The sequence below is a fragment of the Rutidosis leptorrhynchoides genome, chromosome 6, assembly GCF_046630445.1.
Source record: "Rutidosis leptorrhynchoides isolate AG116_Rl617_1_P2 chromosome 6, CSIRO_AGI_Rlap_v1, whole genome shotgun sequence".
NCBI lineage: Eukaryota > Viridiplantae > Streptophyta > Magnoliopsida > Asterales > Asteraceae > Rutidosis > Rutidosis leptorrhynchoides.
Window position 1 is genome coordinate 147708496 of NC_092338.1, and position 16202 is coordinate 147724697.

Consider the following 16202-nt stretch of genomic DNA (forward strand, 5'->3'; position numbering starts at 1 on the left):
CCCACTTTTAAACTCTAAATATTTCGGGATGAGAATACATGTATTTTATGTTTTACGTTATGGACACAAGTAACTGAAAAATATATTCTACGTTGAGTTGTACCACTGGCATACTTCCCTGTAGCTTGGTAACTAATATTTACAGCGGTATTGTAAACGCGAATCCTGTTGATAGATCTATCGGGCCTGACAACCCCAACCGGACTGGACGACCAGTATTCAACGGTTGCACAGTACTTCGTTTTGTGACTACACTTGGTACGGTGTAGTAAGATTTCATATTAAAGGGAATATGCGACGTGAAAATGTTAAGTATGGTTACCAAGTGCTCAACCACTTAGAATATTTTTATTGAAATGATTATATACGAAATCTTGTGGTCCATTGTTATAACGCTGCTAGCATCAAACCTATATATCTCACCAACTTTATGTTGACGTTTTAAAGCATGTTATTCTCAGGTACGAATTAAGTCTTCCGCTGTGCATTAGCTCATGTTAAGGATACTACTTGGGACCATTTAAGCTATGATACAAGGACGTTGCATTCGAGTCATTGAAGTTCATTAAAGACTATTGTTATGAAAATGGCAGATTAGATCATTTGGTTGTTATAAAATGTTAGGCTAATATGTCAACTCTCGATGTAATAATAGATTGCCTTTAAGAAATAAATGCAACGTTTGTAAAATGTATCATATAGAGGTCAAGTACCTCGCGATGTTATCAACTATTGTAATTCGTTTTTAATCTATATGGACGATGTCCGGATGATTAGTTTCGGATCCTTTCACCAAGGGTTAGATGTCACTACCTACGAGCGACGTTTCAATGAACTGGCTTTAATGTGTACTGGAGCATTTGAGGACGAAGAAGCAAAAATTGAAGCATTCATAAAAGGGTTGCTAGAACGAATCCAAGAGCATGTAGGTGCTAACGACCCTGCAACAATGCAGAAAGCAAGCCGTATAGCCCACAAATTGATAGGCCAAATTAGATGAAGGATAAAGAAAGAAGCGGCCGAAGAGGCCATAATGAAACAGGGGAAAAGAAAGTGGGAGGAAAGCGGTGATCAGGGTCACCAGTACAACAACAACAATTAAAACAACAATTACAACAACAATCGCAACCACCCCAACAACAACAATAATCGCAACAACAACCGCAACAATAACCGCAACAACCATCCCAATAATAATAACAACAACAACAATCCCAATCACAACAATAACAACAACAAACATCTCAACAACAATAACCCTAACAACAACGACAACGACAACAAAAAGCAAAGAACTATATGCCCAAGGTGTGATACATTTCATCCAGAGTGGTTTTGTAGAGAGTTATGTACCAAGTGCAATAGGAATGGCCATATTGCGGCAAAGTGTGACGTCTATGGACCAAATAGAAACAGAGGAACAAATAATGCCGGAACAAATAATAACGGCGTTGTTTGCTATGGATGTGGAAAACCGGGCCATACCATAAACCAGTGCCGGAATGGAAATAGGCAAGGCCGTGGGAGAGCTTTCCACATTAATGGGGAGAAAGCACAGGAAGACCCGGAACTTGTTACAGGTACGTTTCTTATCAACAATACACCTGCTTATGTTTTATTTGATTCGGGTGCCGATAGAAGTTATATGAGTAGAGAATTTTGTGCCAAATTAAATTGCCCGTTAACGCCTTTGGATAAAAAGTGTATAGTTGAAGTAGCAAACGGTAAACTAATTAAGGTTGATAAAATTTGCCGAAATCGAAAAATTAGTTTAGTTAGCGAAATGTTTACAATTGATTTAATACCGGTGGAATTGGGAAGCTTCGACGTAATTATTGGAATGGACTGGATGTCCAAGGTGAAAGCCGAAGTTGTTTGTCATGAGAAGGCGATTCGCATTCCGAGAGAAGACGGATTACCCTTAATGGTGTACGGAGAAAGGGGTAATGCCAAATTAAATCTTATTAGTAGTTTGAAGGCGCGCAAACTAATAAGAAAAGGTTGCTATGCCGTACTAGCACACGTCGAGAAGGTTGAAAAAGAAGAAAAGAAAATCGATGACGTTCCCTTTGCAAGAGAATTTCCTGAGGTGTTTCCGGACGAATTACCGGGACTACCTCCACACCGATCCGTTGAATTCCAAATAGATCTTGTACCAGGAGCCGCACCAATAGCTCGTGCTCCATATAGACTTGCGCCCACCGAAATGAAAGAATTATAAAGTCAGCTACAAGAATTATTAGAACGTGGTTTTATCCGACCGAGTACGTCACCATGGGGAGCTCCAATTTTGTTCGTTAAAAAGAAAGATGGGTCTTTTCGCATGTGTATCGATTACCGTGAGCTGAACAGGGTAACCATCAAAAATCGATACCCTTTACCCCGAATCGACGATCTATTTGATCAACTTCAAGGTTCGAGCGTATACTCCAAAATCGACTTAAGGTCGGGTTATCATCAACTGAGGGTTAAAGAAGCTGATATACCAAAAACGGCCTTCAGAACTCGTTACGGCCATTACGAATTCATGGTTATGCCATTCGGTCTAACCAATGCACCCGAAGTTTTCATGGATCTCATGCACCGAGTATGTAGTCCGTATTTAGATAAGTTTGTTATTGTCTTTATTGATGAAATTCTAATCTATTCGAAGAATAACCAAGAACACGAACAACACTTGAGACTTGTGTTAGAATTGTTAAGAAAAGAACAGCTTTATGCGAAATTCTCTAAGTGTGCTTTTTGGTTAAATGAAGTACAATTTCCTGGCCACGTAGTCAGTAGTTTTGGAATCAAAGTTGATCCCGCCAAGATCGAAGCCATCAAAAATTGGGAAACCCCGAAAACTCCAATGCAAATACGTCAATTTTTGGGTTTAGCTGGTTATTATAGGAGATTTATTCAAGATTTCTCCCGAGTAGCCAAACCTTTAACTGCCTTGACACATAAGGGGAAGAAGTATGAATGGACTTCCGAACAAGAGGGTACCTTCCAATTGTTGAAAAAGAAGTTGACTACGTCACCTATTTTATCGTTACCTGACGGAATGGAAGATTTTGTTATCTACTGCGACACATCAAGAATGGGTTTTGGGTGTGTTCTTATGCAACTGAAGAATGTGATTGCATATGCTTCTCGACAACTCAAAATTCATGAACAAAACTACACCACACACGATCTGGAATTGGGCGCCGTTGTTTTTGCATTAAAGATGTGGAGAAATTATCTATATGGGGTCAAGTTTATCGTATACACCGACCACAAAAGTCTCCAACATATTTTAAATCAAAAGCAACTAAACATGAGGCAGCGTAGATGGGTTGAGCTGCTAAATGATTATGATTGTGAAATCCGTTACCACCCGGGGAAAGCAAATGTGGTAGCCGATGCCTTGAGTCGAAAGGAAAGAGAACCTATTCGAGTAAAAGCTATGAACATGATTATTCATACTAATCTTACTACTCGAATAAAAGAGGCACAACATGAGGTTTTGAAGGAAGGAAGTTTTGAAAGGGAAATACCCAAAGGATTAGAAAAACAGCTTAAAATTCGGGAAAACGGAACCAGGTATTTAGCTAAAAGAATTTGGGTACCAAAGAATGGGGCTTTGAGGAAAGTGGTACTAGATGAAGCACATAAAACCAGATATTCAATACATCCCGGAGCGGGGAAAATTTACCAAGACCTCAAGAGAAACTTTTGGTGGCCAGGAATGAAGGCCGATATAGCCACATATGTAGGAGCATGTTTGACTTGTTCTAAACTCAAATCTGAACATCAGAAACCATCGGGTCTACTCCAACAACCTGAAATCCCAGAATGGAAATGGGAAAATATTACCATGGATTTCATTGCTAAGTTACCGAGAACTGCAGGTGGTTATGATATGATTTGGGTAATAGTCGATCGTCTTACTATGTCAGCACACTTTCTGCCAATAAAAGAAGAGGATGGTATAGAGAAATTAGCACGGTTATACCTGAAAGAAGTTGTTTCTAGACATGGTATACCAATCTCTATTATCTCTGATCGTGATAGCAGATTTACTTCCAGATTTTGGCAGGCATTACACGAAGCGTTGGGAACTCGTCTAGATTTAAGTACTGCCTATCATCCACAAACTGATGGGTAGAGTGAAAGGACGATCCAGACACTCGAAGACATGCTACGAGCATTTGTTATTGATTTTGGAAGCAGTTGGGATCGACATCTACCATTAGCTGAGTTTTCCTACAACAACAGCTATCATTCTAGTATTGAGGTGGCACCATTCGAGGCACTTTATGGTAGGAAGTGCAGGTCTCCGATTTGTTGGAGTGATGTGGGGGATAAACAGATTACAGGTCCATAAATTATCCAAGAAACTACCGATAAAATCATTCAGATTCAGCAACGATTGAAAACAGCCCGGAGTCGACAAAAGAGCTATGCGGATGTTAGAAGAAAACCTTTAGAGTTTGAGGAAGGTGATATGGTTAGTCTTAAGGTATCACCTTGGAAAGGTGTTATTCGTTTTGGGAAGCGGGGGAAATTGAGCCCAAGATACATTGGGCCATTCAAGATTGAAAAACGCATTGGGCCGGTGGCCTATCGACTTGAGCTACCTCCACAATTAGAAAAGATTCACAACACCTTTCATGTTTCAAACCTGAAGAAATGCCTAGCTACTGAAGATCTCATTATTCCTTTAGACGAGATTAAAATTGATGAGAAACTAAATTTCGTTGAAGAACCCGTCGAAATTATGGATCGTGAGGTCAAACGACTCAAACAAAGTAAGATATCAATCGTTAAGGTTCGATGGAATGCTCGTAGAGGACCTGAATTTACTTGGGAACGAGAAGACCAAATGAAGCTAAAGTACCCACATTTGTTTTCCGATATCGCACGTTAACTAGGTACTATTCTAAATTTCGGGACAAAATTTAATTTAACGGGTGTGTAATGTAACGACCCGGATTTTTCCGCTAATATATATAAGATTAATATTTACATAATTAAATGTTTCCAACATGTTAAGTAATCCAACTTGTTAAGACTTGTCTATTTGAAATGAATTTCATACAAACGTTTGGCCACCCAGTTTGTCTGACGATTCACGAACGTCATAACGTGTAATAATTATTTAATGGAATATATATATGGATATATATATTTATGAATTGTTAAAATGATATTTAAGTATTTCATTAAGTATATTAACAATTGGTTATATATATAAAATGAGACTACTAACTTAAAGACTTCGAAACAATATACATATATGTAACGTTTTTCGACGTCTTAAACCCTAATTTAAACTAAATGTATATGTATTGTATTAAGATGTATTAATACACTTTTGAAAGACTTAAATACATATATCAACATAATTATACTCAACAAAGATAGCTATACTCATAATCTCATTCAATTCTATCAAGAATTCTACTCGTATTCATTTGGTATTTATACCCGTATCATACCCAGCTTCTAAACGTATTTACTATTGGTATATACATACCAAATCATTGATCTTAGCAGCCCTCAATCAGTTGTTAGACATGTATAAATATGATGGAGACTTGTGGGAACCATCCTTTGTCATTAACCATGACTTATTTGTAACAAAACAAAACTATACATATCATATATCTATATCTATATTCACGTATGTATGTATGTGTATATATACACATCTCATTTCATTTACATCTTCATTTTAACTCACTCTTAAACACATACTCAAATTATTCAGCAACCTTTCATCATATATCTCATAAACCACTTCAAGAACAAGTTAAAACATCATAACAAGAATCATTCAAGAACATATCAAGATAACCTTCCAACATGAAGAAGTTTACTTCTAATCTTTCAAGCTAACTCAACAACTCTTTAGGATCACTAATTCTACTTTATTTCCAGTAGCTTTTCATCTTATAATCAAGGTAAGAATCATATATAAGCTTTAGTTCAATTCATATACTTATAACTATCTTATTTCAAGATAGAATTCTTATTCGAACTTTTGTTCATTTCATGATTTTACTTCAAGAATTCCAAGCCATCAAGGGTATCTTTGAACTCAAGATATTCTCCTTATTTTTCCAGCAACTTTGTTCACTTGATTTGAGGTAGTAGCCTTATTCATAATCTTATTCGATTCATATTCACATAGCTATCTTATTTTGAGTTATAACTAATAACAACAAGAACATAGTTTAGATTATTTATAAACTTGTTTGCAAATAAACTTAATCCTTCTAACTTGACTTTTAAAATACTTCAACACATGTATTATGACTATATGTCAAGCTAACATAAGGATATAAAACTTGTAAACACGAAGAACACCTTAAAATCGAATATACGCCGTCTTAGTCGAACGAGGGCTGTTTTGGGTTTAATTTTAAAAACCTATCTTAAACTTTGAATTAAAAGATTCCTTTGGTGAAAAATCTTATTTTATACGGATATGAAATATATCCAAAATCCACGGTTAAACTCTAAGTGGAAGTATGTTTTTCAAAAGGGTCATCAAGATGTCGTTCTTACGACGGATATGACTATCTTCTCTTATTTGACACCTAAGCTGTATTTTTGACTATAAACCTATACTTTTCCTGTTAATATTAATAATGTTGAGTTCGATACGAAACCATGGCAACTCGAATCACTCAAAACGGATTTGTAACGAAGAAATTATGGGTAAAACAAAATTGGATATTTTTCTTAATTTTTAGCTACGGACATGATTCATAAAAATAGATGCTAACCTTATCCTAGATAACTTACCTTGTATCCTACATGTATTTATACATGTCTTGTTCCCGAACTTATGGAAATACAATTTATAATAGTCGTGATTAAGTTCTACGACAATATATTATAGTCTTAATAAAGATCGTAAGACACCATATATATATATATATATATATATATATATATATATATATATATATATATATATATATATATATATATATATATATGTATATATATATAACTTGATCACCGTGGATCCGTATACAGCGTTTTGACATATCATTTTGATTTCTTCTATATATATTATTGGAACGAACTATAAGACACCATTGGCAGTAATTTCGAGTTAGCTGTGGGTCGAAGTGGATTCCAAACTATTATATACTTTGAGTTGTGATCGAGCCTGAGACATGTATACAATGGGTCGCGGATTGCTTCAGACAATATACATATTATGTGTCTTATTATATTAAGACAATATATTATAGTGTTAGTGAATTCTAACACAATATACGCATTTATATTTATATATATATTTATACTATTGGACTATTGGACTATTGGACTACGAACGTTGGACTACTAACAATGGACAATTAAAATTATCACAAGTATCATAAGTATGGAATATTAATTATATATATATATATATATATATATATATATATATATATATATATATATATATATATATATATATATATATATATATATATATATATATATATATATATATCTTGACACAAGAATATTATTATTAGGTTCGTGAATTTGTCAAAGGCCAAGTTTTACCACCATCTATTCGGAAATCATCACAAGTGAGTTATAGTCCCATTTTTACTATCTAAATTATTTTGGGATGAGAATACATGCAAAATTTATAAATGTTTTACAAAATAAGCACAAGTTCATGGAACTACATTCTACGATTGTTTTGTTATACCGGATATCTGTACTTATTATTATTATGCTTGGTAACCTAAGAATTAGTGAAAAACACTAATTGACGCGAATCCTAAAGGTAGATCTACGGACACCAACCAACCCCATTTTCGAATAGTGGAAATGCTTTAGTACTTCGAAGGGTCCTTGTCATACATTTGTATTTTTTGATATGGAGATGATAAAACAAGTTCATTTTAACTATCTACAACAAGTTAGTTATACGTTGAACAAAAGTTCAATTCATATATATCTTGGGTGTCTTTTATCTTGTAATATTATATGATATGCTTGTAAAAATTACCAATGATGATGGACTTTCATTTTCTATTGATGCAAGCCCCCAATACAATCGATAGACTTAAAAGGGTTGTTTGTTCTTGCACATTTTTACCCAACAAACTGATCACTTACATATATTCCTAATGTTCACATACATATATTGAGATGTTGAAAGACGTTTAACATCTCAATATTATCAACCATTTAATATCCATCAAACATATCAAAATTACAATGTTCCACATATATTTACTCAATGTCTAACAACTTTACTCTCACATCCTTTTAATCTAAATGCTCATTATAGTCAAAGGCAGAATGTTTCAAGGATAGGATGTAAACGCTCGTTACAGTCAGAGGTGGAATATTTCAGGGATAGAAGATGGCAGTTGCCACTGCTAATTGTTTGTTTTTTGTTTTATCATATATAGACAATTTTGAAATAAGTGGATTAAACTTTTGTCGCCTTAAAAAGAAGTATATGTCTTGCAATATAACTTTTGCCCCTGCAACACTGATTACACACAATAACCATCTCACCACGTTTGTACGTCGCAAGATCACTATATAGATGTTCCTATCACACAAAAAGGTTTGGATGATGTCTTACTAGGTGATTATCTAGATGAAGATCAAGGAGAAGAATGTGGGATTGTGGACAAGATGTTGACGATTTCACTCAAAAAGCTGTCGGAGTAATGGGCTTTTATGGGCTTTAGATAAAAATACAATTTGATAATCCTTATATCATTTGGGCTACTATTTGTTCCTCACATTTTTCCCGCCAAACAGCTATCTTTCACCCGTTCACCCACATTTTAGGCGCCAAACACCGAAGCACACTTTCATTCTCATTTTTTTCTTCTATCCGTTTATTCAGAAATCTCCGACTCGAAAACTGCTGAAAACAGACTGCACAATAATGGATCACGATTTCAGTCATGATAAAGGTAATTATATATCACTATATGACTTCATTCATTTGTAACCCTAATTTCACATATTAAACACTTATAACTACTCCGTATTAAATTGTTTATTCATTTTCTCAAACAGATTTAGTGAAAGACTTCCTTCAATACTTCGCTGATGCGGACGGCGAAGCTAAATACATCAGCATGCTTGAAGGTTTTACTTTATTCTTTCTTCTTTTTTTTCTTTTTTTAATTCATGTACATATACATATACATATATATGTATATATATATATATATATATATGTATATATATACATATATATATATAGATACATATATATATATATATATATATATATATATGTATATATATATATCATATCTACACATCTATTTAACCTAAATTGATATCGTACACAGCAAGATGTTGCCAATCGTAAAATCAGAGCAATTCAAATTGACATTGAAGATCTATCCGATGTATGTATATTTCATATATTTGCTCATGATATATTGATATTTATTTATTTATTTATTTATTTATTACTGTAGATGATTAGTTTGTATAATTTGATGCTTACAATTCAATTTTTGTAAATTATGTTGTGTCAGTATAAGGATTTTGATGAGGAATTTGTGGGGCGAGTTACTCATAATACTAGAAGATATGTTGAAATTTTTGCTGATGCTATTGATGAGATTATTCCTGAGCCAACTGAAGCTTTACCTGATGATGATGATGATCATGATATATTAATGACACAGAGAGCTGAAGAAGGCAATGAGAATGCTGATGGTGTTAATGACCCCAAACAGAGGATGCCACCAGAAATTAAGCGATTTTAGTACGTATAATTTAGAGCTTTCTAAACTTAATTTGGTTAATTTTTTACTGTACTATTTCAAGTTGGACAATTTTTTTTTTTTTTTTTAAAGTTGCTGTAATCAGACAAAGATGTTGAATAATAGAACTAAGATTGTTATTTTAATGAAAGTTGGAATGGAGTAATGGATTTTGATTATACTTCACAAATTTGTTAGAGATAATTTTTATTATCATACTACATATGTTTGAAAATGATGTTAATCTGCTAAATATAGTTTAGTGATATATCTGGTGTCTACTTTATGTAAACTAGTGAAGTGTATATTCGGGCTTTGTCAAAGGATAGATTATTTGCTATAAGGGAGGTCAGGGCTTCATATATTGGCCAGCTTGTCAAGATATCTGGTATAGTGACCCGCTGTTCAGATGTAAAACCATTGATGAAGGTTGCTGTTTACACATGTGAAGAGTGCGGCTTTGAAATATATCAGGTATGCAATCGCAATCATGTTTAGCTTAATCTCGTTTACAAAAATTCAGTAGACATATAGTGTGTGTGGTACATGCTGTAAATTTTGTTAGTATAGTGTTAGTTCTATCTATTTTCTTTTGTAATCTGGGAGCTTTTTTTCATGTATCATCATCTTGAATAAAAGACTGTTGGGATTCAAATAACTATTTATATTAACATTTTTTTCATGCTACTTGTATGGAACAGGAGGTCACTGCTCGAGTGTTCATGCCGTTGTTCGAATGCCCATCTAAGCGTTGTAATATTAATCGGGCAAAAAGTAATCTCATCTTGCAACTCAGAGCTTCAAAGTTTTTGAAGTTTCAGGAGGTTAGTTTAAATGCCTTTTAGCTAGAATTTTTCACAGTTTGTACAATACAAGATGTTTTTAAATGTTCATACGATCATCTTACATTAGATTTTACCATGAAAAATGTCAGGCCAAACTTCAAGAGCTGGCTGAACATGTTCCGAAAGGTCATATACCTCGTACGATGACTGTACACTTTCGAGGCGAACTTACAAGAAAGGTTGAATGCTATGAAGTTGGCAGATTCTTTATTTTCTTACGATTTTTTTAACTTCTTAGTGATAAAAGAACATTACGGAGTATTATAACAGGATTTTATAGACTTATTAAAAGTTTCAGGTATCTCCAGGGGATGTTGTTGAGTTATCTGGCATATTTTTACCTATTCCGTATACTGGATTTCGAGCAATGCGGGCAGGCTTAGTAGCAGATACATATTTGGAGGCTATGTCAGTTTCCCATTTTAAGAAAAAATACGAGGAGTAAGCAACAACAGTGATTACTATTTGCAAAACTGATAACTATCTTAATGAACTACTTTTCTTCGACCCAAAAATAATGCAATGTATGCTTCTAGTAGTTGTATTTAATTATTTATCATCATGTACCTAAAAATCATTAACAAAATAGATCTGTTATAACTTGTAATCAATTCTGACTTCAGTTTGTACTCATAATTAATTTTCGAATTGGAATTTTTCCAAGAAGGAATTTTTGTACTCATGGGCACAAGTATGGAAAATCGATTGCATTTATTTGAAGGTTAGTCAAATACTGATTTTTAGTATCTTTTTGCTTTTTGCAGGTATGAACTAAAAGGTGACGAGGAAGAACAGATTGCACGCCTAGCTGAGGATGGTGACATATACAACAAGCTGGCCCGCTCACTAGCCCCTGAGATTTTTGGACATGAAGATATCAAAAAAGCTCTTCTACTTTTATTAGTAGGTGCTCCTCATAGGAAACTTAAAGATGGAATGAAGGTAATTCTTTATTATCGGAACAAAAGGATGAACTTAATAGAAGACTAGAACGATGGAGGGAGGCCTTAGAACAAAATGGGCTACGGATCAGTAGACAAAAGACGGAATATCTAAGGTGCGAATTCAGTAGGATTGAGGATGAACTAAATGTTGGAGGGAATATCAGCATTGGGGACCAGATCTTGCAACCACAAGAGTCGTTTATATATCTAGGTTCGGTCCTCCACAAATCAGGGAGGATAGACGAGGACGTGACTCATCGTATTAAGGTAGGTTGGATGAAGTGGAGAGCAGCGAAAGGGGTCTTGTGCGACAAGAAGATACCGTTCAAATTGAAAGGGAAATTCTTCAAGGTGGCAATTAGACCTGCCATGTTGTACGGATCGGAATGTTGGCCAATGACGAAGGCCCAAGAGAGAAGGATGGAAGTGGCAGAAATGAGGATGCTTAGGTGGACGTGCGGTAAAACCATGTTAGATATGATCTCAAATGGGGTGTTTAGGGAAGACCTTGGGGTCGGTAGCATCATCGACAAGCTAAGAGAAGAACGACTTTGATGGTTTGGGCATGTGATGAGGCGACCAAGTATTGCACCGGTTAGGAGAGTCGAGGCACTCACGGTTGTTGGCGTTAGGAGAAGGGGTAGACCTACTCGTAGGTGGATGGATAGACTAAGGCTCGACATGAGGGAGCTTTCGTTGACCGAGGACATGACTTCTGATAGAGGTGCGTGGAGGGCTATAATTAGAATAGTCGAGTAGGGTTACTTTCCTTTTATTATTATTACTACCTCCGTCCCACCAGAAGCGTCCACTTTGACTTTTGACAGTCTTTATTTGTCAACTTTGACTATAAATAATTATGGTTGTGTTATATAATATTTGATGAAAATTATATGAATGGATTGAGTTTTAATGGTGTTTTTTCATTGATATAATTTTCATCAAATATTATATAAAATCAACAAAAATATCTAAAGTCAAAGTTAAATTAGAAAGACTGAAAAAAGTCAAAGTGGACACTTCTGTTGGGACGGAGGGAGTATTATTATTATTTTTTTACTAGTTTTATTATTAGGATTATTATTATTATTATTATTATTAGTATTAGTATTAATATTATTATTTTTATTATTACTATTATTATTATTATTATTATTATTATTATTATTATTATTTTTACTATTACTATTTGTATTATTATTATTATCACTACTACTCTGTACTATTCCTATACTTTTACTAATATTACTATTATTATTATTATTATTATTATTATTATTATTATTATTATTATTATTATTATTATTATTATTATTATTATTATTATTACTATTACTATTAGTATTCGTATTAGTATTATTATCATTTGTGCTACTACTATACTCTTAGCAATACTATTACTTTTACTAAAACTATTATTATTATTATTATTATTATTATTATTATTATTATTATTATTATTACTATTATTATTAGTATTATTATTATTATTTGTATTATTAATTTTTATTATGATTATTACTATTATTATTATGTTATTACTATTAACTATTATTTTACTACTACTTGTACTTGTATTATTATTATAATTATTACTATTATTACTAGTATCATTATCATTACCTTTTTTTATTATTTACATCTACTAGTACTAGTAGACGAGTAGGTTTTTGTTTTTTGGTGTTTGTATGCACGTTTGTTTGTTGATATGTATGCATGGTTTGTACGTTTGTTTTTGGGAGGTATGTATGTAGGTTTTGTAGTGTAGGTTTTTTATGTCTATGTTTGTAGGTTTTCTGTTTTTTGAAGAATTGTAGGTTTTGATTATGTATTTTTGCTAGGCTGTTTTTTTTTGCAGGTTTGTATGTATGTTTTTGCTTGTTTTGTTGGTGTTTGTATGTACGTAGGTACGTGTTCTTGCAGGTATATAGGTATGTTTATGTACGGTTGTATGCTGGTTTGTATATAGGTTTATGTTTTATTGGGTGTGTGTGTGTATGGGGGTGTGTATAGATGGGTGCGTGTGTGTGTGGTGGGTGTGTGGGTGTGTGTGTGTCTCGTATCGTTCGGTGCATCTTGGGGTCATTATGGCTGAGGACGACCTTCTTTGCTCATGAGCTTGAGTGGTTTTCTTTTAGTTGTGTGGCTTTGGGGATGTCTACCGTAAAGGTGCATGAGTGGTGCTTGTTACGGGTGGTTGGCTCTTTGCTTGTGCAACAACTTTCACCCGGCATACCTTTCGTGTTCTGTTTACAAGGTTCCTTGGCTTTATTTATTGAGGCAACACCAAACGTCGATTAAGTGGCGTCTTGACTGCCGCTTAGAGCCTAAATTGATTTTCAGGCAGGCTTTTAAACCCATGAAAACTTGATTCTACCATTTTCATGGCGTCTCATTTTTTATGTATGTATTTATTTATTTATTTATTTATTATTCTATTTTACTAATTTTTTTTTTCTTTAAAATAAAAAAAGGCCGGAGGTCCACTCGGAAGCAATCTCTTTATCCGTCGAATAAAGAGAGGGATGACTTTCTCTACTTTTCTGGGTGGAGAAATGACTTGTTTTTATTCTCGGATAAAGGAAGGATTGTCTACATCTCACCTCCCCATACACCACTCAAGTGGTGTTGGGTACTGTTGTTGTTGTTGTTGTTGTTGTATGTACTGTATTTGCTAGCACTTATTAATACATATCCTGCATGTGCTAATTTAGATAAGGGGAGATTTACACATATGTTTGATGGGTGATCCTGGAGTTGCAAAAAGTCAACTTCTAAAGCACATAGTCAACATTGCACCTAGGGGTGTGTATACCACTGGCAAAGGAAGCAGTGGAGTTGGTCTTACAACCGCTGTCCAAAAGGACCCGGTGACTAATGAGATGGTCCTGGAAGGTGGAGCACTGGTGAGGATAACTTTGTGTAGCATGCAATAAGTCAATAACTATATTTACTATTCATGTATTCATGTTTTCCAACCAGCAACTTATCTTATACGGAGTATTGATTTGGGTGAAATTTTTTTGGTGTGTGTTGAAATGGGTCAGATTGGGCTTTTGCTGAAACACTTATTGTTTTAAATTCAAATTTAATTAGCCTGTCTTACAGACACTATACTGTATCATTTCGGTACTAAGTTTTGTTTCCTGTCATTTTTCAGGTGTTGGCGGATATGGGAATCTGTGCTATTGACGAGTTTGATAAGATGGATGAGTCAGATAGGACAGCCATACATGAAGTCATGGAGCAGCAGACAGTAAGCATTGCCAAGGCCGGGATCACTACTTCTTTAAATGCAAGAACTGCAGTTCTTGCTGCTGCCAATCCTGCCTGGTACGTTAAACGTAAAGTGTTGGTTTTGCTTCTCAGTAGTTACTAGTCACTGGTATTGTACTAATTTGAATATTTTTTTTATTAAAAGGGGAAGATATGATCTACGTAGAACGCCAGCTGAAAACATCAACCTCCCTCCAGTACTTTTATCAAGATTTGATCTATTATGGTTGATCCTTGACAAAGCAGATATGGACAATGATCTTGAAATGGCTAGACATGTCGTTTATGTTCACCAGAATCAAGAATCACCCGCCCTTGGATTTTCCCCCCTCGAAGCATCCGTTCTTAGGTATTTTCAAACACACACACGTGTGTGTGTGTGTGAGAAAAAATATACAATGTTTTTATTTAACCTTGACTGGCTTTCACCGACTCAGGGGCCCTACTCGGCTGATTCAGCTTGACTTTGACAGACTTTCACCTGACTTTTTAGCGTTGACCGACGTTTAAGGCGTTTTTGGGCGAGTCGAGACTGTACAGTCCCAAACCGACGCATCGGCTGACTTTTGCAACAGTGTTATCTGTATATGTACTATGTAATCATATTTATTACTGAAATACACTTTGTAACTTGAATTTTTTATTTTTTATCGACAGGGCATACATTTCAGCTGCGAGAAAGTTGTCTCCATCTATACCACGAGAGCTGGAGGAGTACATTGCAACTGCATACTCGAGCATTAGGCAAGAAGAAGCAAAGTCAAACAGTCCAACCTCATACACTACCATCAGAACTCTTCTCAGTATTCTAAGGATATCAGCCGTAAGTTTTTTCATCTTTTAAATTAACAACATAGTAATAATGTAATTTAATTTATTGTAAAACAAGGAACGTGTTCACACGATTAGTAGATAACTGATATATAATAATAATAATATTACATACAGGCACTTGCGAGACTGAGATTCTCAGATACTGTTGGTCAAAGTGATGTGGACGAGTCACTTAGGTTAATGCAGATGTCAAAATTCTCTTTGTACTCTGATGATCGACAGCGATCTGGTCTGCGATCTCAGATATTTATTCAATTTTACGCGATGAAGCTGCAAGGGCTAATAAGATGGATGTAAGTTATACGCAAGCTCTTAACAGGATTTCACGAATGGTTAGTCTCGTGTTCTTTTTATATACGCGATATGCTTGGTTCTTCCTGTAATCCTGTTAGTTATGGTAAGGTGTGTAAACTATAACTGCTAATATAATTTAATGTTAATCAGGGGTACACTGAAGCTCAGCTGAAAGAATGTTTAGAAGAATACGCAGCATTGAACGTGTGGCAGATTCATCCAAACACCTTTGATATTCGATTTATTGATGCTTGATTTGATAATCTGCTTGTCAAGTT

At 34.6% G+C, this 16202-nt stretch overlaps 1 protein-coding gene across 1 annotated transcript; it reads left to right on the top strand.

The window, feature by feature from the left end:
- The first annotated feature begins 8893 nt into the window (after positions 1-8893).
- On the top strand, positions 8894-16179 carry LOC139854150 (DNA replication licensing factor MCM7-like). The gene is given in 16 exon segments (XM_071843472.1): positions 8894-8921; positions 9028-9099; positions 9313-9368; positions 9501-9733; positions 10028-10205; positions 10433-10555; positions 10666-10755; positions 10875-11017; positions 11341-11518; positions 14235-14426; positions 14681-14853; positions 14942-15145; positions 15454-15619; positions 15745-15859; positions 15862-15962; positions 16075-16179. Coding segments are annotated over 16 exon segments (2157 nt in total).
- The last annotated feature ends 23 nt before the right edge of the window (positions 16180-16202 follow it).